Genomic DNA, 25,904 nt, shown 5'->3' with positions numbered 1-25,904 from the left:
AACAATCTCTCGTCTTAGAGACGTCAGACGCGTCCAGCAGAGGTTAGGGCTTCAGTACACCAGGGTGTGCCGTTTGGTGTTTACTTACTTTGGTGCAGTTGAACGCTCGGTAAGACTAATGATGTCGTTTACTTATTCTGTATTTGATCAAATACAACAAATGCTTTTTGTATGAAAATGAATTTCTATGAAAAAAGGCACCTCAGGGACAGGGAGTCGTGTACGACCTGATTGCGATTTTGTTGTGGGGCCGAAAATCGCACTTTTCCGCCCGTGGGAGGGTGCCTGAACTTGACACCCAAGGTCACCAGTTCCCTGGGAAGTTTGTGTCCCAATGGCCAGTCAGCAAATGCCAAAAAAGTTAACTGTTAAATCGACTCCAAAACGCAGTGTTTGGTCTCTGAACGCCCCTCGCTTCATGTTGGCGTACATGTCAACGATCATCATTGAACAGAACAGCTGTGCACACGGCTTGCGAACATGTGCCAAAGTTTGGGGCTGTTCTGTATCTGTGTCCTGGACGCACCGTGCATCACTCACAGGTCCACTTCACAGATAAAACACAGCCTGTGTGTAGCTGCTGCTGATGTTGATGGACACATGTGTGCAGGTGTTTTTCAGTCCGTCCTTTTGCCTTTTTGATAACTGGGTGTGCGTTTGATTTGTCCCTAAACCGCGCAGCTGTGAACTGACCAGGTTATCATTGTGATGCTAGTCAAACCTAATGTTTGTGACTTAAAGCTTTGACCTCATGTTAAATAATACAACGTACACACTGAGATATTTTCAATACTATCTCATCTCATCTCATCTTCAGCCTCTTATCCGGGGTCAGGTCACAGGGGCAGCAGCTTTAGCAGGGGACCCCAAACTTCCAGGGCCACATTAACCAGCTCTAACTGGGGGGTCCTGAGGCGTTCCCAGGCCAGTGTGGAGATCTAATCTCATTTTCAATACTAGCAAAAGTTTATCAGTATCATCATAAATAGGTAATTCAAAGTTCTTTACATAATGCATTTGATGTGTACTGTGTGTGCACACTGGAGTTAAGCTCCCAAAAGATTGATAACACACTCATATCTGCGTGTCGAAGCTGGAGCCAGGAGACGGGAAGATTAGCCAAGAAATATCCTGGCAAACACCCGTCCCCAGGGTGCCTGTTTCCCTAGCTTTTATGCTAAGTGAAGCTAACCAGCTGCTGGCTGTAGCTACAAAGGGTTTACACATTGAAACTGATTTATTCATCTGTAGATGCTGTGTGTATTAAAACTACCATTTGAACATTACATAACGTGCCAAATGTCAGACACGCATGCTGAGTTTGTTTGTCTCATTAGTTTTTATTGTAGCCTTTTGTTTGTCGACGTCGGTGAGTAAATAGAGCCAGCATCACGCTGACGTAAGTGTCATGGAAAAGAGCACAGTGGCCTGCTGATAGATTCATAATGCCTCTTTTTTTGTAACAGTTCTGTATCTTTCTCCTCTCAACATGATGAAGACAAGGGATAATGGAGACAGGAAATTCAATGTAGTGATGAACGAGTGGGTGTGAGAGAGCGGGAGCGGAGGACGATGAAATAAAAGGCGCCGAGACAAATCTGGCTCTTGACATTCGCCCAGACCACCGTGAAATAATATGACCTCCTAGTAAATGTGTGGTTTTAACAACAATAGTGTGAGTTCATAGATTGCAATCACGAGTGTCCTCAGCGGGAGCTTCAATCTACCCCTCACAGCACCTTCTATATGCATTGACCTATTATTCTGCACCACATTGGAGCCCTGCTTGTTAGAACAGATGTCTGTGTCACTGCATGGATCCGTTATATGTTGGCTCTGCGGTGCGCCACTATGTCAATGCCACACTGTGACTGGTGCTGAGCCGAGGAGACAGCGATGAGATAACTGCTACTCAGTCAATATAGATCACTGAGCGCCGTGCCTCGGATGTCAGCACCTTAAAGCTGTCAAGTCCTTTTTGCTTTAAGCCATTAGTGCTGAGCGAGACAATGTGTCCGGGACCGCAAATGCCAATGCAAAGTGAATGCCAATGGTCCTTCAGTATACGCTGGCTCTGATCTGGATGGTTTAAAAATGTGCTTACAGTGGATGTTGCTCTACACTGCCCGTGTGATCAATCCTGCTAACACAAACCCTTTTTTTTGCCCTTCCACAGGATTTGGTATCCGCGCGCACGCTGGCCAGAGTCCAACAGCAGCAGTGCAGTGGAGCAGGGAGCTGTCCGCGGTGCTGAATTCATCCACTAACAGAAATCCCCTATTGCACACTCATGTGCTTGGACCGCTCCTGATAGCTCCCATTCTTAGCAGTAACTGACCACCACCTCCGCATCCAAGATGGACGACGACGGGCGTTACAGAGACGGCCGCTCAGACTTTGTCCGCGGCGCCAAGGACATCGCCAAAGTGGCCAAGAAACAGGTCGGCAAGAAGATGGGGCGCGGCGTGGACAAAATGGCCGACGAGTACACCAAGCGCTCCTATAAACGCTTCGAGGAGGAAGATGATGACGAAGACTACGGTGGCGTGCCGAGCAACGACGGCGGATATTACCGGAACGACAGCCGGGCCAATGACGATGAAGGTCACAGCGACTCCACTGAAGGACACGACGAGGACGATGAGATCTATGAAGGGGAGTACCAGGGCATCCCGAGGGCTGACTCGGGCAAGGCCGGCAGCATGGACGGGGTGGCGGCCGCCCAGGCGCAGCAGTTCAGGGATCTGTCGGCCTACGAGGGCGAGAGGAGGAAAGACCAGGAGGAGCTGGCCCAGCAGTACGAGACCATCCTGCAGGAGTGTGGCCACGGGAAGTTCCAGTGGACGCTCTACTTTGTCCTGGGGCTGGCGTTGATGGCGGATGGCGTGGAGATCTTCGTGGTCGGCTTCGTGCTGCCCAGTGCAGAGAAGGACATGTGTCTATCGGAGCCAAACAAGGGCATGCTGGGTAAGATTTTTGAGATATGTTACATTTAAAGTACATGGAAGGAGGGATTACACACATGAGTAACAGCAGTAACAGCATATTATTGTGTTTCTGTTCACTGAACTTCTGTTTTTCAATTAATCTACTCTCTTCTGTGTCCGTCCTCTGTTTATTTCCGTCTCAGTGCCCCCTTTGGGAGTTCATGCCACTGCTTCACATTTTATCTCTGCCTTATCTTAGCAGTTACCTTTGCAGTTTATCCCCCAGTAATTGCTTTTCCACAGCCTCGTTGGCTGAGGAGCTACAGCTATTTAACATTCAACTGCCCGTGCAGCCTCTGAACAGCAGTAGCATTTTAATCGACCTCTCAGCTCTCTGCTTCAGTTCAGCTCCTCTTTTCTAGGAGGCCAGTGTGTGTGTGTGTGTGTGTGTGTGTGTGTGTGTGTGTGTGTGTGTGTGTGTGTGTGTGTGTGTGTGTGTGTGTGTGTGTGTGTGTGTGTGTGTGTGTGTGTGTGTGTGTGTGTGTGTGTGTGTGTGTGTGTGTGTGTGTGTGTGTGTGTGTGTGTGTGTGTGTGTGTGTGTGTGTGTGTGTGTGTGTGTGTGTGTGTGTGTGTGTGTGTGTGTGTGTGTGTGTGTGTGTGTGTGTGTGTGTGTGTGTTATGTGTCAGGTGGTGAAGGTGATGTGGTTATGGACTCTGTTTGTCTTCCTCTTGTTTGCATCCGCATGTTTGTCGCTGTGCCCACTTCACAGCGTACAGAAACGCAGACAAAGCCCTCGTGATCGTTTCCTATCCTCGGGGCAAATGTCCAATCAGAGTCCAAACCAACCTCGCCATCTGTCATTGGCTGCCCAGCAAGGGCACCCTGAACCAGGGTCAGGGGTCTCCTGGGGCTAAGAAGCTCATACGTACTGTTTAGTTTCCCTAAAGAACTTAAACAGTGTGAAATTTGATCGAACCTGTCAGGAGATGGAAGGACGATGAAATATAAATGTTTGGACATCACAGATATTCCTCTACAGCTTTCAGGGAGTTTGGTCGTGAACAAGAATGATGTCAAGCGTTATTACCATATTGCATTTTTTATTCACAAATGCCACTTCAAACATAATACAATATAGAGTATAGAGTGAATGGGTCTCCCAATGGAAGCTAGTAAAGCTTATAGACAGGGACCCCGTGGTTCATGGAAAGGTCGTGGTACAGTCACAAATATACACAGTCACCACCTGTAAGCTAAAATGATGTGTAAATGCACGCAAAAGCACCAGAACGTACATGATTAATACAGGACATGCACATACAATCATACGCACACATCCCAGTTGTCCATGAGGAAACGGTTCTATATTAGATAGAGCTCGATAGGTGGTGATTTTTTAGTTGTCTTTTGAAGTTGGAGGTAAAGGGCAGCACCTTAAGGCCATCATCAGTCCTGTTCCATATCTGCGGCCCCCTACAGACAACACTCATGCTGGTGCGTACATGCCGACATGAACAATGAATGTGGCTATTTTGTAGTATGCAGACCCATTATTTGATGGGTTGTTGAAAGAAAAAAGAACAATATACTCACTGAAGTAGACATTTCCAGTCTGAAATCCCCTGATATGCAAAACGTAACAAACCTAGAAGTAAAAATGTTAGTGACAGAAACGTGGACTCAAATGTTCGGTTGCATTATTTAATCTTCATGAATCAGACGTGCTCTTGTGACATCACGTTCAGCTCACTCCCAGGGTTGTGACTGTGAAACCGTTCCGCTGCCACGTCGATGAGCGCTGTCTCCCTGCAGATGGGGATGTCTGTGTATCGAGCGTCCACGCTTTTGGAAAATGAGCATCATGGATCTGGCACTAGTTACGGCTGGCAGAATATTGTTAAACACTTATGCTAGCTTGTCATCCTCTGCCAGATCAACTCAGACAGAAGAGTTAACACTTAGGTTTAGATTTTGCTGATCAGGTACAGTGTGGTCTGTTGTATAAGCTAGCTGCTGTACTGCACCAGTGGGGGAGTTAGGTGGGTGGTTTTGTCTGCTTTCATTCGAGTTCTCCTGTCTGACCTTTGTACCTACGAGGCTATACTCCTATTATTACCGTGCAGTGTTCTCTATAGTGTTAGCACACACACGCGAGCAGGCACAGCTGCACTTGGCATGCAGCCGTGCCTCTTAATTGGTTATTGTGTTGTGTGATTGTCCCGGTAGTCCAATGTGCAGCACACGGTACGGATGCAGTGCTGACATGTTCAGTGACCAGCCTGTTTGTGTGTGTGTGTGTGTGTGTGTGTGTGTGTGTGTGTGTGTGTCTGCTCATACAACCTCAACAATTTGACTGTGTAGGTGCACGTGTGTCTCGTCATGTGTGTGTGTTTATGGCAGCGATGACAGCAAAGGCTGCAGCAGTGCAAGAAATATGATTTTTGATATGTTATTGCTGCTGCCAGATGACAGTGTTGCAGAAATGTATGTTTTCCCTTCAAGCAAGTATAATAAAATGGAAATACTCTGATATACTCAGTTACTTCCAACATAACGTCTCTCCCTCCTTCCCCTCTTCCTGACTGGGTTAGTGTTCTGCCAGCAGGGAGACACGACCGGCCCTCTATTCCCTCCCCTCTCCCTGTTACGCAACACGCCTGACTCATGCTGGAGAGCCTTTGCTCATGCCTCTCTGCATCCAATGATTCCTAGTGTCCTCTCTCCCAACCCCCAACCCCCCAACCTCACCCTCTTCTTCCCCACACGCTTCAAATAGAGTTTTCTCTGCCGTCCCGGTGCCAGCCACTTTAACCTGACGCACTGTGGAATCATGTATCGTGTGTGTGTGTGTGTGTGTGTGTGTGTGCTGTATTGTGTGTGTGTGTGTGAAAGAGAGGGGTAATCACCTGCAGAATATAAACTCCCTTACAGACGAAAGCATTCAGATGCACCCAGAGAGAAGGATTCAAACATATCACTGCTACACTACAAAAAACCTCCATACACAAAAAGTTATTCTCTCTCCTGGCACCTTGTACTTACTCATCACAGATCCCATATTCATTGTGTGTTTCCACCAACACTTCCACTGAGTTAATAAAAAGAAGAAGAACCAGAGTGAGGCTTTGCAATGACAGCAGTGATGCCGGTGTGGTGCAGCGTTTTTTGCAGAACGAGCAAGAGGAGACACGTTCACAGGCAGCAGGAAGCACAGAGGGGTTGTCATTGAGTTGTCCTTGTTAAAGCTGCAGCGGGTGCAGCTGCAGCAGTTGCAGCTGCAGCGGGTGCAGCTGCAGTGGTCGCAGCGTTGGTTTGCCATAATGGGAGGAAGAAAGTCAGGTTCGTTGTGCAGCAGCTCTGGAAGGACATTTGTAATATCTGGGATGTAATAGTTTGATATTTCCAGCCACACTTCTCTTCGACGCTCTTGTGGAGATCGCAGTCTTTGCTTGGTGCATTCTAGACACAATTAGCCTGTTTCTTTGACAAAGCTATTGCACAGCTGCTCCTGAGGCGAAAGGAAACCTTTGTGTATCATAATATCTCCGTGGCCTTTTTTTTAATGAACGTAGAATCCAGAGCTGAGATCAAGATGAAGAGAAGAGGGGAGAGAAGTCTTACCTGGCTCAGGGCTGCGATGTGTTGGTGCCTGTGGGAGACGCTGGCAGAGGAAGCTTTACTTTGTTTGATAGAACTGAATGTCAGAAAGAATGACTCATTGGATATCAGCAAGCTATAAGGTGACAGATGGTTTCCGTTCCTTTCCTTCTGTTGCAAATAATGTTTTGATAGAATTGACAAACAAAGAGCTCAGACTTACAAATATTATGTTTGAAATTTCACCAGAATAAAATTTCATCTCATCTCATCTTCAGCCTCTTATCCGGGGTCGGGTCTCGGGGGCAGCAGCTCCAGCAGGGGACCCCAAACTTCCCTTTCCCGGGCCACATTAACCAGCTCTAACTGGGGGATCCTGAGGCGTTCCCAGGCCAGTGTGGAGATCTAATCTCTCCACCTGGTCCTGGGTCTTCCCCGAGGCCTCCTCCCAGCTGGACGTGCCTGGAACACCTCCCTAGGGAGGCGCCCAGGGTTCATCCTTACCAGATGATCCTGAACCACCTCAACTGGCTCCTTTCAACGCAAAGGAGCAGCGGCTCTACTCCGAGTTCCTCACGGATGCTGAACTTCTCCCCCTCTCTCTAAGGGAGACTCCAGCCCCCCTCCTGAATTGGGATTTGTTTGGACGAAAACATATTTTTTGTTTCTTTTTATGAGCTTTTTAGGCGATTGGCTCAGAGTAACCGACCATTTTAAAGCCTGTTTATAGAATACAAACCTACACCGTATGTAGTCTGACTCACCGGATGAAGGCTTCTCTTGATGGGAAAGATGTTTCCTTCTTCTCCTGGTTGACTTTGGCAAGCGTTTGATGGACAGATGGCTTTTCCAATCACCTGCCAGGCATGTTGTGAAAACACCTGCACTTTCCAAATCAGCTTCTAATGAGGCCTTCTGAGGTGGTTCTGTGAAGCACCATCTGAGGAGTCAGGTGGGTAGTCGCTGTCATTGGCTGCATATTTCACATGGTATTCCCCCCCCCCCCCCCCGCTATCTCTTCTCAAAATCCCCTTTGCGACAGGAAACAACAACCACAGACTATAAACTAGCAACCTCCATGCTGAAGATTTGGATCGTGCATTAAGACAGGCCTGCTAAGGCACCATTCGTGAGGGTGTAGCCATTTTAATGCCAGGGCTCGCCGTCCCATGTGCAAATGTTCAGCCAATATAGTGATGAGAGCTACGGCTCTCTGCTGCGTGCCGGGTCTCATGGCACCGTTCCTTTACGTGAGCCTTTAAGAGAGCCGTTCAAAACAGCGGCTCATCGTTCTTTTGTGCTGTTGTTTTCACTGTCACAGCCACGGGAGCCCGCGGCACCCGTACGAGCCTGAACACGGCACTGTGGCTCCGGAGTCGCCAGTGAAAGTACGAATCGGTTCCCTTCGCTCGTACCAAAGAGCTGTTCCAAAGAACCGTTTCCTTTGCGAACGTCACATCACTACACCGGAACAAGTTCCCTTTGGACATTACTTGCTGGGGGCGCTGTCGCTGCATCCTGTTTGCCCAAAACCATTGTGTAATTGGTTTAAAGGAATACAAAAAAGCCTGATTTATCTCCTCTCATAGCAGAATGATAATGGGTGCAGCCGGACACTGCACGGATATGCACCCCTATGATAGATGAATGTAAATACCACACAAACAAGAGCCACCTCTATTTTTCTTAAATGAGCACAAACGGTGCTTTAAAGATGAATTAGGGTGTCATTTCCATGTGCCATGCAGTCAGTGCGATTTTACTTATTTCCACCCTTTGAACGTGTGTTTGCATGGCATGGAAACCCGCGTCCACAGTGTGTGGGCGCTGCTGTAAAACCATCCCATCATGTTTTTCAGCTTTCAGTGGTTAGCAGCGAGTGTGACGACTGACTGCGCTCTCCTCTGCTGAAGAGCCTCGGCCCCCCGGCTCATTCAAAACACCCTGTGCACCCTGGCAGAAAGGGAAAACCGGCTATTTATAGTGCCCCCCCACCCCCTCTGCCCTGCCCCCTCTCTCCCTTCATGTACACTGACACACACTTCTTCTTTCCATGTGCACACACACACCACCACACACACACACACACACACACGCTACCCTGGAGCCTTTGGGAGCTCTGTCACAGGGCAGACTGGCCACCGTCCTCCCCTCCTCCATTGTTTCTTTTTTCTCTCGCTCTCGCTTCCTCGCTCTCCATCTTCCCCTCCCCCCACTTCCTCTCCAGAGCGACGAGGTGCTCAGCTGTCTAAGGACTTCTGCTTCTCCTCTCTCTCGTCCTTTCACTCTCCATCCTCCTCATCTCTCTCTTTTTTTGAATACCTCTCATTTTGTTTCAGCTCTGTACAAAGCAAAAGCCCCCACACCTTCTTCTGTCCGGTGCACGAGGAAGTCAAAGTAAATAAACGTGAAACCAATGTGGACACTGAAGGGTGATGAAAGCCTCCGGGGCTTAAACACAAACCAGTAGGAAACAAACGCGGAGACAAAATGCAAATGCAAGTGAAACCGCGCCGCACCATATTTCTAGGAACAAAGCGTTCCAGTGCAGCTCGACTCGTAGCAAACAGTTACTCATTTACACATGTAGAAATTAAGGAAGATGTGTTTATTTGTAAATAAGCTTTTTTTGATTGACAGTCCCTCGCTACGGATGAGAGTGAACCAAGACAAGGAGCTGAAAGAGGCTAAAAAGCTCAATGAAGATGAGAAGAACCAGGTGTTAGGGGAGGGAGGAGGTGATTCTGTTTGGGTTCTTCACTACAAGTGACCTGTTCACTAAATAGCTGCGTTATTCTTTGTTAAGGGCTAAGAAAATACTGATTATAGCATCTTAAGTGACTTTACCTTTAGCCAGAGACGGCAAAAGTACACAAATTCTTTACTTGAGTAGAAGTAAAACCACCTGTGTATGAAAAACAACTTAAGTCAAAGTAAAAGCACTGATCCAAGCATTCATTCAAGTAAAAGTCAAAAGTACGGGCTCTGAAATTTCTATTGCACGATCCACTGCAAAGCTAATAACCACACGATCATTTATATGGGATCCATTTAATCAGTGTCATTGTTTGAACAAACACAAGATGTATCCTACTGTACTTTACCACGGTCGACTGTAGGCGTCTGTATCGTACACGTCAGGTTCACACATCACACTTTGGACCAGGGTTGGCTTCTAAACTGTGGTGTTACAAATTATACTCGTAGGTCCAGCTGGTAATCAACCTTTTGAATAACACATCAGGCAACAACACTACTACTATCACACATGCTAGACCCCCATCGTCATCACCCCGTCCCTCTATGCGAGTCTAATGTGAAGGCAGGGGAAACTAATGTACCAAAATTGTTTGTTCAACTTCAAGAGAAGAAGGTTTTTAAAGCTCTGGGAACAAAGCTGAGCCCTCCTGGGTCTGAACATCATCAATCTGATTTACTGACGGACAGACAGCCGTGTCTCTGCCGTGCCTCTCTCAAGATGGCCGACGTCAGCCTGTAGCAAACGCAGGCTACAGGCTGACCTGTCTCTGTCGTGCCTCTCTCAAGATGGCCGACGTCAGTCTGTAGCAAACGCAGGCTACAGGCTGGCGTGTCTCTGTCGTGCCTCTCTCAAGATGGCCGACGTCAGCCTGTAGCAAACGCAGGCTACAGGCTGGCGTACCAACGTCACAGCGCCAACAACAAGAAATGTTTTTGTTTGTTTTCAAGAGTAACCGGCATTTTTGGGAAACCTAAGGAGTAGAAAGTAAAGTATAATCGTGTTCAAAATGTACTGAGTAAAAGTAAAAAGTTGTCACAAAAATAAATACTTCTAAAAGTACAAATTAGCTGAAAAGTACAGTAACGAAGTATTTGTACTTTGTTACATGCTCTCACTGCCTTTAGCTCAGGTAAATTGGTACAAACAAGACTCAGAAGCTGCTTTATACCCTTTTTACAGTGGATTATTACGGTCAAACGCCTTGTGTGTGTGTGTGTGTGTGTATCTGTGAAAAATGAATCTGCACTCTTTTATTTTGAAAGCTGCTACAATTAAAACCTAAACTCAGACTTTCATCACTTAATGGCTCTGTAGTTTGCACTAATTGTTGTTGTTTAGTGACCAAACCGTCACAAAGTGCCGCGCCGTCATGTATCGATGATGCGAGGTATTTCTTACGGTCAAGCTTTGCACTTAAGTCCTGATGAATAAATAACAACCTCTGGTCAGTCTCTGTTGTCTTACGAGAAGGTACTTTATGATATTTGTGTCGCTGGCAAGAGGACTCCGCACATCACGGGCCGCAGAGGCTCTGCTTGACAACTCCTCAGTCCACGAGAGCAAGGTTATAATGAGGGCAGAGTGACTCTTCTCTGGCTCCCCTCTCTTCTGTTGGTAAATGGTCGACACTGCTGACTGGAGGAGCTGGACATCAAACCGCCCATCTTGAACCACTCCTCCTGAGCCGCAACCAAAAATCCAGTCGGCACCGTGGACGTATTATTGTCATGAATGGTGCGGGGAAATAACACTGGGAGACTGGAATGCAGACACGGACACGGGGTAAAAGTACAAACAAGTATTTAATAAACACGAGAAAACGGGAACAATACAGGGGAAACGGAAACACTGAAGACGAGACGATAGAGGGAAACAGGAACGAGGAAAACTACGGACAGTCAGGAAACAGGAATGAGGAAACGACGGACGGTCAGGAAACAGGAACGTGGAAAACAGGAACGCGGAAACGACGGGCGGTCAGGAAACAGCAACGCGGAAACGACGGACGGTCAGGGATCAGGAAGGAGGAGAACTACAGACGGTCAGGAAACAGGAAGGAGGAAACGACGGACGGTCAGGAAACAGGAAGGAGGAAACGACGGACGGTCAGGAAACAGGAAGGAGGAAACGACGGACGGTCAGGAAACAAGAACGAGGAAACGACGGACGGTCAGGGATCAGGAAGGAGGAAACGACGGACGGTCAGGAAACAGGAAGGAGGAAACGACGAATGGTTAGGAAACAGGAACGAGGAAACGACGGACGGTCAGGAAACAGGAACGTGGAAAACAGGAACGCGGAAACGACGGGCGGTCAGGAAACAGCAACGCGGAAACGACGGACGGTCAGGAAACAAGAACGAGGAAACGACGGACGGTCAGGGATCAGGAAGGAGGAGAACTACAGACGGTCAGGAAACAGGAAGGAGGAAACGACGGACGGTCAGGAAACAGGAAGGAGGAAACGACGGACGGTCAGGAAACAGGAAGGAGGAAACGACGGACGGTCAGGAAACAAGAACGAGGAAACGACGGACGGTCAGGAAACAGGAAGGAGGAAACGACGAAGGGTCAGGAAACAAGAACGAGGAAACGACGGACGGTCAGGGATCAGGAAGGAGGAAACGACGGAAGGTCAGGAAACAGGGACGAGGAAACGACGGACGGTCAGGAAGTAGGAAGGAGGAAACGACGGACGGTCAGGAAACAGGAAGGAGGAAACGACGGACGGTCAGGAAACAGGAACGAGGAAACGACGGACGGTCAACAAAAACGGGGAAACGACGGACGATCAGGAAACAGGAACGTGGAAAACAGGAACGAGGAAACGACGAACGGTCAGGAAACAGGAACGAGGAAAACTTTGGGAACAACAATGATTACCACAAACAATCAACGAGGAGCGCAAAAACTAGAACGAACGAGAAACAGGAGCCAATCCGACGAAGAGTTTACCAAGGGAAGGATAACGGACAACGGTCCGGCGCTGCATGCCTGTCAGCTCTGGGTCTTTATACTCCATCAGGTGATCAGCGTAACAGGCTGCAGCTGGGTAAGGACACGCCTACCTGGACCTACCCGGAGGGAGACAAACTCACACAAGAGGGAGAGAGGAGGGACTGACAGAACCAACTCTTGACAAATATAAGACAATGGGCCCCTGGGAAACACACGTAGGAGGCCCTGTGTGTGTCTACGTAGGAACAAGACACCTGAATTCAAAGAGTCTGCATTTTTAGGTCTATATTCTTAGTGGTTTTGTGTGTCTTTGTAGTTGTTGTGTATCTCTGTGATTGTTTTGCATCTATTTTTAATCATTTTACGTTTTTATGTCGTCATTTTGTTTCTCTCTGTGGTCATTTTATATCTATTTTTAACCATTTTAACGTGTCGTTTTTGTGTTATTTAGCAGTCTTTGTGGTCGTTTTGCACCCTTATAGTAATTTTTTGACTCTTTGTAGTTATTTTGTGTATTCTTGTGGTCATTCAGCATCTCTTCGTGATCATTTTGTGTATTTTTAACCATTTTAACGTGTCGTTTTTGTGTTATTTAGCAGTCTTTGTGGTCGTTTTGCATCTCTATAGTCATTTTTTTACTCTTTGTAGTCATTTTGTGTAAACTTGTGGTCATTCAGCATCTCTTCGTGATCATTTTGTGTATTTTTAACCATTTTAACGTGTCGTTTTTGTGTTATTTAGCAGTCTTTGTGGTCGTTTTGCACCCTTATAGTAATTTTTTGACTCTTTGTAGTTATTTTGTGTATTCTTGTGGTCATTCAGCATCTCTTCGTGATCATTTTGTGTATTTTTAACCATTTTAACGTGTCGTTTTTGTGTTATTTAGCAGTCTTTGTGGTCGTTTTGCACCCTTTTAGTAATTTTTTGACTCTTTGTAGTTATTTTGTGTATACTTGTGGTCATTCAGCATCTCTTCGTGATCATTTTGTGTATTTTCCAGCAGCATTTTATGGGCCTCTGACTTTATGGGCTCCTAGGCCTGTGCCTGGCAGGCCCGCTCAGTAATCCATCCATGGTCGGCACCGGTTACCAACTAGCATACGCCCAGAGGTGTATGTCATTTTCTGCCACGACTCCCGATCAATTATTTTGCCCCTGAGATAAATGAGATAAATGAGGACATGATTTATCCCTGAGCCACATACAGCTGCTAACAAGCCTCACAGATGGAGAGACCTGAGCCGGCTGAATGTGACGACAGAGGGCGATGGAGAGGAAGAGATAGTGATCCAGTTAGAGTGAGTGCTGAAAAGGCTGGTAGGTCAGCACCGCAGTCAGAGTCCCAGTCGTCACACTTGAGCGTATAACCTCACTGTAGGGCTCATCCTGGCCACCGGGTCTGTCTGTCTGTCCATCCACCTCCATGCTGCTGCATTGCTGCGATGCCTATTGAGCCCAGTCATCGTCACTGGCTCGTTGTTGCCGCATTGTCAGCTGTCTCTCTGCCCTGCCAGGGTGAAACACATGCAGACACACACACACACACACACACACACACACACACACACACACACACACACACACACACACACACACACTCTTACAGTACATGAGAACATGGGAATTTTGACAAAAACTCACAGAAACACACACATGCGGATACGGGGCTTGCTTGCTTCATGGAAACCTGGCAGCATGTGTACACAAAGAATCCTCTGCAATCAATCAAACAAGGGAACGAAAGTCACCGTCACTGCAGTGTTTGCACAGAAACACACAGACAGAGGACACTGTTTTAATGCCATCAAAGGCCTTTTCATCCAAAACAAAAGGAAACCCCTCTTTCTATAATCAGGGCAGTCAAGAACACACACCCTCAGAGCTAAACTCAGCTTTTTCTCCCTCAGGATTGTAATTGCAACTTCATCATCCCAGCAGGTATCTTGTTAGACTGTGTGATGGATGAGCTGAGCTGACAGATCAGTTTAAAGCCCATGTAGGTGTCCTCTAATGTTTTCATGCTTAAATAAACAAACTCATGATGGCTTATCCGTCTGGATCATTCACACCGTTCAGGTAATAAAGCCGGCGGATTGCGTGTCAGCTGTTGTGATTCCCATCGGGCGGAGAAACAACCCGTCGCTGCTGGTCTCCTTGATTGTTGGTGCTGTGAAGTGAACAGTGAACAACATCGTGGTCATTACAATAAGCTGTGACGGCAGAATAAGGCATAATTCTGTGCACTGTCGTAAAACAACCACCATTTCAACCGACTCCGGATGAGTCGCCATATAAAAGGGAAGGGAGGGAACGCGGTGATCGCAGTTCTGAATAGTAAGCCGTCAGTTTCTAACATTTTCAACCCCAGGTGTCATGAACGGTGCGGGGAATGACGCGATGAATCGGACCCAAATGCAGACAAGGACACACAGAACGGTTTAAACGAATATTTAATAACACAGAAAACAAGAGAATTCAAGCACAGGGGAAAAGGGGCCGAACAAAACGTGACGAGACGGTCGAGGGTCGACCGTTACAGGATCATGGGAGACTATAACAAAAGGAGAACAAAGAAACAATCGTTAACAAACAAACAGATACGCGGAGGATCAAACCAACAAAGTACGGGAGCCAACCGACGAGAAGTTACCGCGTGAATGAGGACAACGGTCTAGCGCCGAATGTGTCTGGATACAGATGGGTGGGACCACGCCTACCAGCGACAGACAGACACACACCGAGAGGGGAGACGCATGCAGGGGACCACAGACAGAGGGAGACGCATGCAGGGAACAACAGACAGAGGGAGACACATGCAGGGGACAACAGACAGAGGGAGACATGCAGGGAACAACAGACAGAGGGAGACACATGCAGGGAACAACAGACGGAGGGAGACACATGCAGGGAACAACAGGCAGAGGGAGACACATGCAGGGGACAACAGACAGAGGGAGACATGCAGGGAACAACAGACGGAGGGAGACAAATGCAGGGAACAACAGACGGAGGGAGACACATGCAGGGGACAACAGACAGAGGGAGACATGCAGGGAACAACAGACAGAGGAGACACATGCAGGGGACAACAGACAGAGGGAGACACACGCAGGGGACAACAGACAGAGGAGACACATGCAGGGAACAACAGGCAGAGGGAGACACATGCAGGGAACAACAGACAGAGGGAGACACATGCAGGGGACAACAGACAGAGGAGACACATGCAGGGAACAACAGGCAGAGGGAGACACATGCAGGGAACAACAGACAGAGGGAGACACATGCAGGGAACAACAGACAGAGGAGACACATGCAGGGAACAACAGACAGAGGGAGACACACGCAGGGGACAACAGACAGAGGAGACACATGCAGGGAACAACAGGCAGAGGGAGACACATGCAGGGAACAACAGACAGAGGGAGACACATGCAGGGAACAACAGACAGAGGAGACACATGCAGGGAACAACAGACAGAGGGAGACACATGCAGGGAACAACAGACAGAGGGAGACACATGCAGGGAACCACAGACAGAGGAGACAAATGCAGGGAACAACAGACAGAGGGAGACACATGCAGGGGACCACAGACAGAGGGAGACACATCCAGGGAACCACAGACAGAGGAGACAAATGCAGGGAACAACAGACAGAGGGAGACGCATGCAGGGAGCCACAGACAGAGGAGACACGTGCAGGGAACAACGGACAGAGGGAGACACATGCAGGGAGCCACAGGCAGAGGGAGACACATGCAGGGGACAACAGACAGAGGGAGACAAACACAAGCACAAAAGGAAAAGAAGAGGCTGGCAGAAACAGGGATCCTGACACCAGGTCCACTTACTCTCTTGTTCCGGAGCTTTCTGACTAAACTGCGCCGGTCTTCATCCAGCCCAGTATGTGAGGACTTAATCCAACTCAGTTATTGCCTATTCAGAATGTGTGTGTTCGAAACGGACCCGTTCTTGGCCTCCGATATCGCTGGTTTCTCGAGAACTGCTCTCCCAAAAGACTTCACACTTGACACTTGCCCCTGAGCAACACACCTGCTGTAACATAGTTGCTAACAAGTGCTAACAGCTAGCTGTTTTAGGCTATTTCTAGGAACAAAAGCGTTCATTCTGAAAGTTACATCGCTGATGCTTGTAAATGTTTGAGTTTGCTTGTCTTGTGGTAGCGTTACGGCATCGTTGTCGTGGAACCGTACATGTTGTAGACTTGTCTCGTCCATGTTGGCTTCACAGTTAATTCAGGATCTTTAAAACAACAACAACTCAAATCAATTGAAATATGGTTGAAAGCTCAGGAACAAGTAGACCTTGAGTGGAGATCGTTTTGTCAATTGATGAGCCGTTTGTGTGCCTGTAATGAGATGGTGTCTTCTTATTGGCAGACGAGTTAAACTGACCTAAAAATCAACATTTTAAATCTGGTGCAGGATGATTAGCGGTGAAAAGCAAGTGTGTTGGTTGTCCAATCAGATTGGAGCATTTGACAAAGCTGTAAGGTTCAGTTGAGATACATGCTGGACACACTGGGTTTAATTTGCCCATTTAACAAGTTCCTTTTTTTGCAGACAAAAACTGAGAATGAGATTTAAACGCAGATGTCAAGGCCAGGCGCTGAACACCGACCCTTTCCTCCGTATTCTTCGCACCGATAACTTGTGTCAATGTAGGCACAGGGAGCGTGGAGGCTGTTGACAGGATGTCAATAAGGCAGCAATTACAAGCAAGCATGGTGTGTGTGTTAGTGTGTGTGTGTGAGCATCATTTCTCAGAAAGACATTACAGAGAGAGAGAGAGAGAGAGGGAGAGAGAGGCGCTGACTTGGATAAGTCCATGGTGAATGTGAGTCATGTTAACACCCGCATGGCAGTAATTCTAGCTTTGTTGTATAACTTTGTTTTAAAAGTGCTAAACAGAAAAAGGTTGTTTGAAAGCTGGGTCATGACCCAAAGAACCAGGTCGCGGGTACAAGTGGCCAAAATGTGTTTCCTCAGGAGGGGGTCTGGAGTCTCCCTTAGAGAGAGGGGGAGAAGTTCAGCCTCCGTGAGGAACTCGGAGTAGAGCCGCTGCTCCTTTGCGTTGAAAGGAGCCAGTTGAGGTGGTTCAGGATCATCTGGTAAGGATGAACCCTGGGCGCCTCCCTAGGGAGGTGTTCCAGGCACGTCCAGCTGGGAGGAGGCCTCGGGGAAGACCCAGGACCAGGTGGAGAGATTAGATCTCCACACTGGCCTGGGAACGCCTCAGGATCCCCCAGTTAGAGCTGGTTAATGTGGCCCGGGAAAGGGAAGTTTGGGGTCCCCTGCTAAAGCTGCTGCCCCCGCGACCCGACCCCGGATAAGAGGCTGAAGATGAGATGAGATGAGATGATTATCATTATTATTAGAACAATAACCCGACCCTCTGCTGTGGTAGTATATGGTTCAGATGATTATGACGTTCTCTTTCTTTCTGTTTCATGGTTTATGCAAATACTTCAGCAGTGCAATAAGGCAGCCAAATGAGCTAATTTACAGGACGTTGCAGATCTAATGAGAGTGGAAGTGAGGGCTGGAATTGATATCAATGAGCTTACTGATGAAAAATAACCTCTCATGCCCTTTCTCTCATTATCTCTCCCATCACACTCCCCCTGCCATTACTCCACCAACCCTTCCCTCCTTCTTCCATCGCCATGTTTCCCTCTTTCCCCTGATCCCTCCAGGTCTGATCGTGTACCTGGGGATGATGGTCGGCGCCTTCGTGTGGGGCGGCCTGGCTGATCGGATTGGGCGACGGCAGACCCTCCTCATCTCCCTCTCCATCAACAGCGTGTTTGCCTTCTTCTCGTCCTTCGTCCAGGGCTACGTCTCCTTCCTCTTCTGCCGCCTGGCCTCTGGTGTGGGGTAAGAAGACAGATGAGTCACACTGGCAGAGCTCAAGTGAAGGAGACAGTCACGACCACTGTGGCACATATATATATATATATATATATATATATATATATATATATATTTTGTGATCTTTTTAAAATGTATTTCATGTACTCAGGTTTTACGTAGCTCTACAGTCACTCGTTGTTATACACACATGTGCCTCATGATAGAAACACTACCCCTCATGCTGCTGTTAAAGGAAGCCCACCTTCAGATATGTTATTATTATTATTATGGCTTAGATTTATAAAGCGTCTTTCTCAGTGCTCAGGGTGCTTTACAGAGACCAGGTCCCATTCATTCACACAGACACACATGGTGGTGGTAAACTACTTAGTAGTCCCAGCTGCCCTGGGGCAGACTGACGGAGGTGTGGCAGCCAATCAGCGCCTCGGACCACCTCTTCAAACATACAGCAGTCACACACATTCACACGAGGCAAGGTGGGTGAAGCGTCTTGCCCAAGGACACAACGACCATGACACAAGTAGGGCAGGGCGGGGATCGAATCGCCAACCCTTCGGACATTGGCCGACTCGCTCTACCAACCGAGCCACAGACGCCCAGATACTTGGGCATTTCAGAAGCTATTTTACAAGCAATGTGCTTTTAGATGTTCCTATTTCCTTCAGACTTTACTTAAGGAAGTAGCATTCACTTTGGTCAACAACCTCCACACAATGAGCCTGAACTTAGTGTTTGTGATTGAAGTCGGGTGTAAAGGCATTTACTGTCACACTCCTTATTTGAAATTAATAATGAATGACTTGCTTGCTCTGTGGTTTCTTAAGGCTGTGCTGTTTTATGATGGTGGCTTCAGCAAATGGCGGCCTTTGCTCTGAGTACGACTTTTACCAGAGCATAGATGTTTTAGAGCAGGTTCTTATTAGCGTCTTTAGTTCATGCTGTTTAGGTTTTGTCACGTATGCAAATGCGAATAAATGACGTTGTTTTCTGTTAAGTGCATTATTTAAGTCTAGTATACTTTGCTGTGCGTGGCTCATTCTCTGTGGTTACAATGGCACATATCACACAAACAAACCATGCGGTTGGTCGGGTTAGCTGACCTTAGCATTTAGCTAAAAGCTCTGCTGTGTTTAGGTTCTGTTCTGCAGAGCCACACGTCTTCTAGTTCTTCACATACGGGGAGAATTTATGGTACAATGGCAGTGAAATGTGAGAGTTAACAACATGCTTTGTTCACCTACTGCATGTGTGATATTTATAAGTGATATTAAATAGAAATAGCTCTTCTGACCCGGCCTTCCACAGTTAAACAGAATCCGACTGTGAATGTGTACGTCTCTGTTATTCCGGTGAAATGTGCACGGTGGCCTATTCGTTATGGACATTGCTGCCATTTGCAGTGCGGTGAACTTGACATGTTTTTCCAGATCAAGTCGTTAACGGTCTCTGGCTGCACAGCTTCATAAGATTGTAAATGGTTTTGGGGCCATAAAGATGGTGGATGGTATGGATGGCAGTCAGCCGGGGCGTCATTGATGGTAAATGGACTTGTATAGCACCTTTCTAGTCTTCTGACTACTCAAGGCGCTTTCACAGTGTTTGTCACATTCACCCGTTCACACTGATGGCGGTGGACATCTACAGACCATCTAATCCAATCTAACCATTCACACCACATTCACACACCCATGCACAGCACAGGGAGCAATTTCGGGGTTCAGTGTCTTGCCCAAGGAAACTTCGACATGTGGACCGGGGGAGGTGGGGATCGAACCGCCAATCTCTCAAATCGAGGACGACCCACTCTCCCGATCTGCTCCATTGTTTCTCCTGCTGCTTTTTCTTAGAAACTCATCTTTTGATTCATGATGTTTTCCTTTCTGCTGTTCACCCGTCCCTCCCTTTGTTGCATTGTTTTTCTTTTCTTCACATTACCTCATTTAATGTTTTCTCCTATTCACCACATTTATTTAATCACCGTTGTCGTCATCTCCCCTCTCTTATCTGACCATTTGCTTCTCCTTCGTGCGGTCCTCTTTTCTCGCTCTCCTGCTTAATTGTCCTTCCCTTTCTAACGTCTGCCTCTGTCTTTACTCCACAGTATCGGCGGCTCCATCCCCATCGTGTTTTCCTATTACTCCGAGTTCCTGGCTCAGGAGAAGCGAGGAGAGCATCTGAGCTGGCTCTGCATGTTCTGGATGATCGGCGGTATCTACGCCTCCGCCATGGCCTGGGCCATCATCCCACACTATGGTGAGGAAAACAAACAGATCACTCAGTCAGGAACTCATTATCAAAGGCATTACGTATGCCTGTCAGTTAACGGGTCAGTTCTCAAAACAAACTGTCATTTCAAACATTTTCTTTTCCGTCACAAACTCTGGATCTACCGGTCAGTCTCGGTTCCTACCCTCACCTGTGGTCATGAAAGCTGGGTCAGGACCCAAAGAACCAGGTCGCAGGTACAAGCGTGTGAAATGTGTTTCCTCAGGAGGGGGTCTGGAGTCTCCCTTAGAGAGAGGGGGAGAAGTTCAGCATCCGTGAGGAACTCGGAGTAGAGCCGCTGCTCCTTTGTGTTGAAAGGAGCCAGTTGAGGTGGTTCAGGATCATCTGGTAAGGATGAACCCTGGGCGCCTCCCTAGGGAGGTGTTCCAGGCACGTCCAGCTGGGAGGAGGCCTCGGGGAAGACCCAGGACCAGGTGGAGAGATTAGATCTCCACACTGGCCTGGGAACGCCTCAGGATCCCCCAGTTAGAGCTGGTTAATGTGGCCCGGGAAAGGGAAGTTTAGGGTCCCCTGCTAAAGCTGCTGCCCCCGTGACCTGACCCCGGATAAGAGGCTGAAGATGAGATGAGATGAGATGGGAAATCACTAAGTACATTCACAAAAGTAAAAAAGTGGTGTAAGAGCAACTCTGCGAACCAAAATGGATGTCAGATGACGAATCACTGCAATGCATGTTTTCAATTACTGCACTTTTAAAGAAATGCATGCGGCCGGAGCATCACAGTATCCATAGAGAAAGCTTCATGCGCAGGACTCGCAGCTGCTTCTGACCCCCCTTTTCTCTCTTTCTTCTCATTAAGGCTGGAGTTTCCAGATGGGCTCTGCCTACCAGTTCCACAGCTGGCGTGTCTTCGTGCTGGTGTGCGCCTTCCCCTCTGTGGCGGCCATCTCTGCCCTCACCACCATGCCCGAGAGCCCGCGCTTCTTCCTGGAGGTCAGCCTGTCGACACCCGCCGCACCCTGACCTTATGGAGATATCATTTGAATACATTTTGATTTCTCGAATGCATTAACAGCCCTTGAACAAAGGGGAAGATGCTGAGCTGCAGACAAAGTGCTGTTTACACACTTTTCAGAATACTTTGAATAAATACATATTTACATCCTGCAGCAGGCGAAACAGCAGGTACCATACGTTCTGCTGACTACATTTTGAATACAAGAACAGGAACGTTGGAGATAAAGCACAAGAGTTTGGAGATGGTTCATATATGTAAGGTGTAAAATGATTGATAGTAGTATACAGCATGTGGATGTCAGGAGTGCATCCTCGTCTTACAGTAGCTCAGTAGTAGTTTATGTGCCACTAAGCCACTTTTAGCTGCCGCAGCCACAGCAAATGAGTTATTGTCGCATACTCCAGTAGTTATTTTCACACTCGTGTCTACACGGTTTTTCATTTCCATCCAACTTTGATGTTTCAAGTCCCCCGCTGTCACAAACGCACGCCCACACTTCCTTTGATACACCCGAAGGCATCAGTGAATCCTTTAAGTAAATGAAGCTGCAGCTGGTCGCAGAGATAAAGGAAACACTGGAGATGGACATGGAAAAAACTGCAAATTGATAAATGAACAGGCACATTTTTAACATTTGAACGGATGGAAACAGCCCGGCTCTGTCCAAAGGTTACAAAACCCACCTACCCACATTTATAGATTTGACTAATGACAGTGTCTGATTTGTTCAATCCATAGTTTAATTGAAGTGTAAAAAAATCACTTTATGGTTCATTTAAACTGCGAGGTTACCAGGCAACCAGTCGAGACTCCAGGTCATAACTCCCCGCACCACCACAGCGGGTAATTCACACACTTCGGTTTTAGTGCAGATTGAATAAACAAGATATAACGTGTTAATTAGCGAACTGTAGAGGTGCCGGGAGGCTTTTGTTCAGAGCCGTGTTTGCTCTTAGCCTGTTTCCAGGTTAAGCTAACCCTAACTTCATATTTACAGCCATGACAGTTCAACACAACATGTACAATATGTGCAACGAAGCAAACATTTCTACATAAAATCCTCAGGTTTGTCCAAAAAGGGAAAAATCTGTCTAGACTAACTGAACATACAGGAGACACAACACAGGAGACACAACACAGGAGAGACAACACAGGAGAGACAACACAGGAGAGACAACACATGACACACAACACAGGAGAGACAACACAGGAGAGACAACACAGGAGAGACAACACAGGAGACACAACACATGAGAGACACAACACAGGAGACACAACACATGACACACAACACAGGAGAGACAACACAGGAGAGACAACACAGGAGAGACAACACAGGAGAGACAACACAGGAGACACAACACAGGAGACACACAACACAGGAGACACAACACAGGAGAAACAACACAGGAGACACAACACAGGAGAGACAACACAGGAGACACAACACAGGAGACACAACACAGGAGACACAACACAGGAGACACAACACAGGAGAGACAACACAGGAGACACAACACAGGAGAGACACAACACAGGAGAGACACAACACAGGAGACACAACACAGGAGAGACAACACAGGAGAGACACAACACAGGAGAGACAACACAGGAGACACAACACAGGAGACACAACACAGGAGAGACAACACAGGAGACACAACACAGGAGACACGACACAGGAGACACGACACAGGAGAGACAACACAGGAGAGACAACACAGGAGACACGACACAGGAGACACGACACAGGAGACACGACACAGGAGAGACAACACAGGAGACACAACACAGAGACGCAACACAGAAGACACAACACAGGAGACACAACACAGGAGACACAACACAGGAGACACAACACAGGAGACACGACACAGGAGACACAACACAGGAGAGACAACACAGGAGACACAACACAGGAGAGACAACACAGGAGACACAACACAGGAGAGACACAACACAGGAGACACAACACAGGAGACACAACACATGGGACACAACACAGGAGAGACAACACAGGAGACACAGCACAGGAGACACAACACAGGAGAGACAACACAGGAGACACAACACAGGAGAGACAACACAGGAGAGACAACACAGGAGACACAACACAGGAGAGACAACACAGGAGAGACAACACAGGAGACACAACACAGGAGACACAACACAGGAGAGACAACACAGGAGAGACAACACATGAGACACAACACAGGAGACACAACACAGGAGACACGACACAGGAGAGACGACACAGGAGACACAACACAGGAGAGACAACACAGGAGAGACAGCACAGGAGACACAACACAGGAGACACAACACAGGAGACACAACACAGGAGAGACAACACAGGGAGACACAACACAGGAAACACAACACAGGAGACACAACACAGGAGACACAACACAGGAGAGACAACACAGGAGAGACAACACAGGAGACACAACACAGGAGACACAACACAGGAGACACAACACATGAGACACAGCACAGGAGACACGACACAGGAGACACGACACAGGAGACACAACACAGGAGAGACAACACAGGAGACACAACACAGGAGACACGGCACAGGAGACACGACACAGGAGACACAACACAGGAGACACAACACAGGAGAGACAACACAGGAGACACAACACAGGAGAGACAACACAGGAGACACAACACAGGAGACACAACACAGGAGACACAACACAGGAGAGACAACACAGGAGACACAACACAGGAGACACAGCACAGGAGACACAGCACAGGAGACACAGCACAGGAGACACAACACAGGAGACACAACACAGGAGAGACAACACAGGAGACACACAACACAGGAGACACACAACACAGGAGACACAACACAGGAGAGACAACACAGGAGAGACAACACAGGAGACACAACACAGGAGAGACAACACAGGAGACACAGCACAGGAGACACAACACAGGAGACACAACACAGGAGACACAACACAGGAGACACAACACATGAGAGCCACAACACAGTAGACACAACACAGGAGACACAACACAGGAGACACAACACAGGAGAGACACAACACAGGAGAGACACAACACAGGAGAGACACAACACAGGAGACACAACGCAGGAGAGACAACGCAGGAGAGACAACGCAGGAGACACAACACAGGAGACACAACACAGGAGACACAACACAGGAGACACAACACAGGAGACACAGCACAGGAGACACAACACAGGAGACACAGCACAGGAGAGACAACACAGGAGACACAACACAGGAGACACAACACAGGAGACACAGCACAGGAGACACAACACAGGAGACACAGCACAGGAGACACAACACAGGAGACACAGCACACAGGAGACACAACACAGGAGACACAACACAGGAGACACAACACAGGAGACACAGCACAGGAGACACAACACAGGAGACACAGCACAGGAGACACAACACAGGAGACACAGCACACAGGAGAGACAACACAGGAGACACAACACATGAGACACAACACAGGAGACACAACACAGGAGACACAGCACAGAGATCCAGGTCTCAGAAATGACAATTACACCTGCACCGGTCGACTCAACCCAAATTTTCCGTAAATCCATTTTCAGGTTAGGAGGCAGACTGCGAGCATTTACATGTATGATATACAGACCAGACACATGCTTGATGTGTGATGGCGTGCTACGTGTAACTGGGGGACCAGGATTTGGATGAATTCCAGATAAAAACGTAAAAAAACGAAACATTTCCGCTTAAAGCTCAGACCAATTGAGCCATTACAGGAGTTAACAGTATAGACCCTACCTCGTATGGCACCTGTGTGACTCCATAGGGAGAACGCATCGGGGAAACAAAGGGTGGAGGACATTAAAGTGTGACTGTTATCCCCCCTGCAGCCGTTTAATTTAAAGGGTTTCTACATTACAACACGAGTACTGACTGTGATGTACACCTGCTTGTTGCTTCCTCTCCTGCAGAACGGGAAACACGACGAGGCGTGGATGATCCTGAAGCAGGTCCACGACACCAACATGAGGGCCAAGGGTTACCCAGAGAGGGTCTTCTCCGTGAGTCACGCTCGGAGATCTCATGTTTTACGCGTTTGTCTGAATGTGAGACGCACCGTGCACACGTGTGTCTGCAGGAGACAACACTGCACTTCTGTGCTGCATCCATTTGCATATTAATGACGTTAGAACAGATTTTCTTTAAACTACTGGTATTGCTTAAGAAGAAGAATTACTTTATTAATCCCACAGTTATCTTATAATTACAATCTTGATTATTATTATTCACGTTACACACACACAGGCCTGAAATACACACACACACATGCACAAACAGTATCTATATACATGCAATTAATGGAGAGATGTCAGAGCGAGGGGGCTGCCAGTTGGGGGTTCGGTGCCTTGCGCAACAGCCCCTCAGCAATTCGATTCAATTCAATTCAATTCAATTTTATTTATAGTGCCAAATCATAGCAAAAGTTATCTCAGGACACTTTACAGAGTAGGC

General features: G+C 47.7%; 1 protein-coding gene across 1 annotated transcript in view; it reads left to right on the top strand.

Annotated features, from left to right (window-relative positions):
• Window positions 1-2,357: 2,357 nt before the first annotated feature.
• sv2a (synaptic vesicle glycoprotein 2A) overlaps window positions 2,358-25,904 on the top strand; it is a gene marked incomplete at both ends in the record, with an annotated part of 34,874 nt that continues 11,327 nt past the window's right edge. Inside the window, 5 exons of the mRNA XM_083917640.1 lie at window positions 2,358-2,967; window positions 17,962-18,142; window positions 20,241-20,392; window positions 21,226-21,359; window positions 25,364-25,453. Of these exons, the coding sequence (XP_083773766.1) occupies window positions 2,358-2,967; window positions 17,962-18,142; window positions 20,241-20,392; window positions 21,226-21,359; window positions 25,364-25,453 (1,167 nt within the window). The remainder of the gene's footprint in view (window positions 2,968-17,961; window positions 18,143-20,240; window positions 20,393-21,225; window positions 21,360-25,363; window positions 25,454-25,904) is intronic.

Source organism: Echiichthys vipera (assembly GCF_963691815.1).
Source record: "Echiichthys vipera genome assembly, chromosome: 8".
NCBI classification, from domain to species: Eukaryota; Metazoa; Chordata; class Actinopteri; order Perciformes; family Trachinidae; genus Echiichthys; species Echiichthys vipera.
Note: the sequence above shows the minus strand (reverse complement) of the source record. Positions and strands in the feature narration are given on the sequence as shown.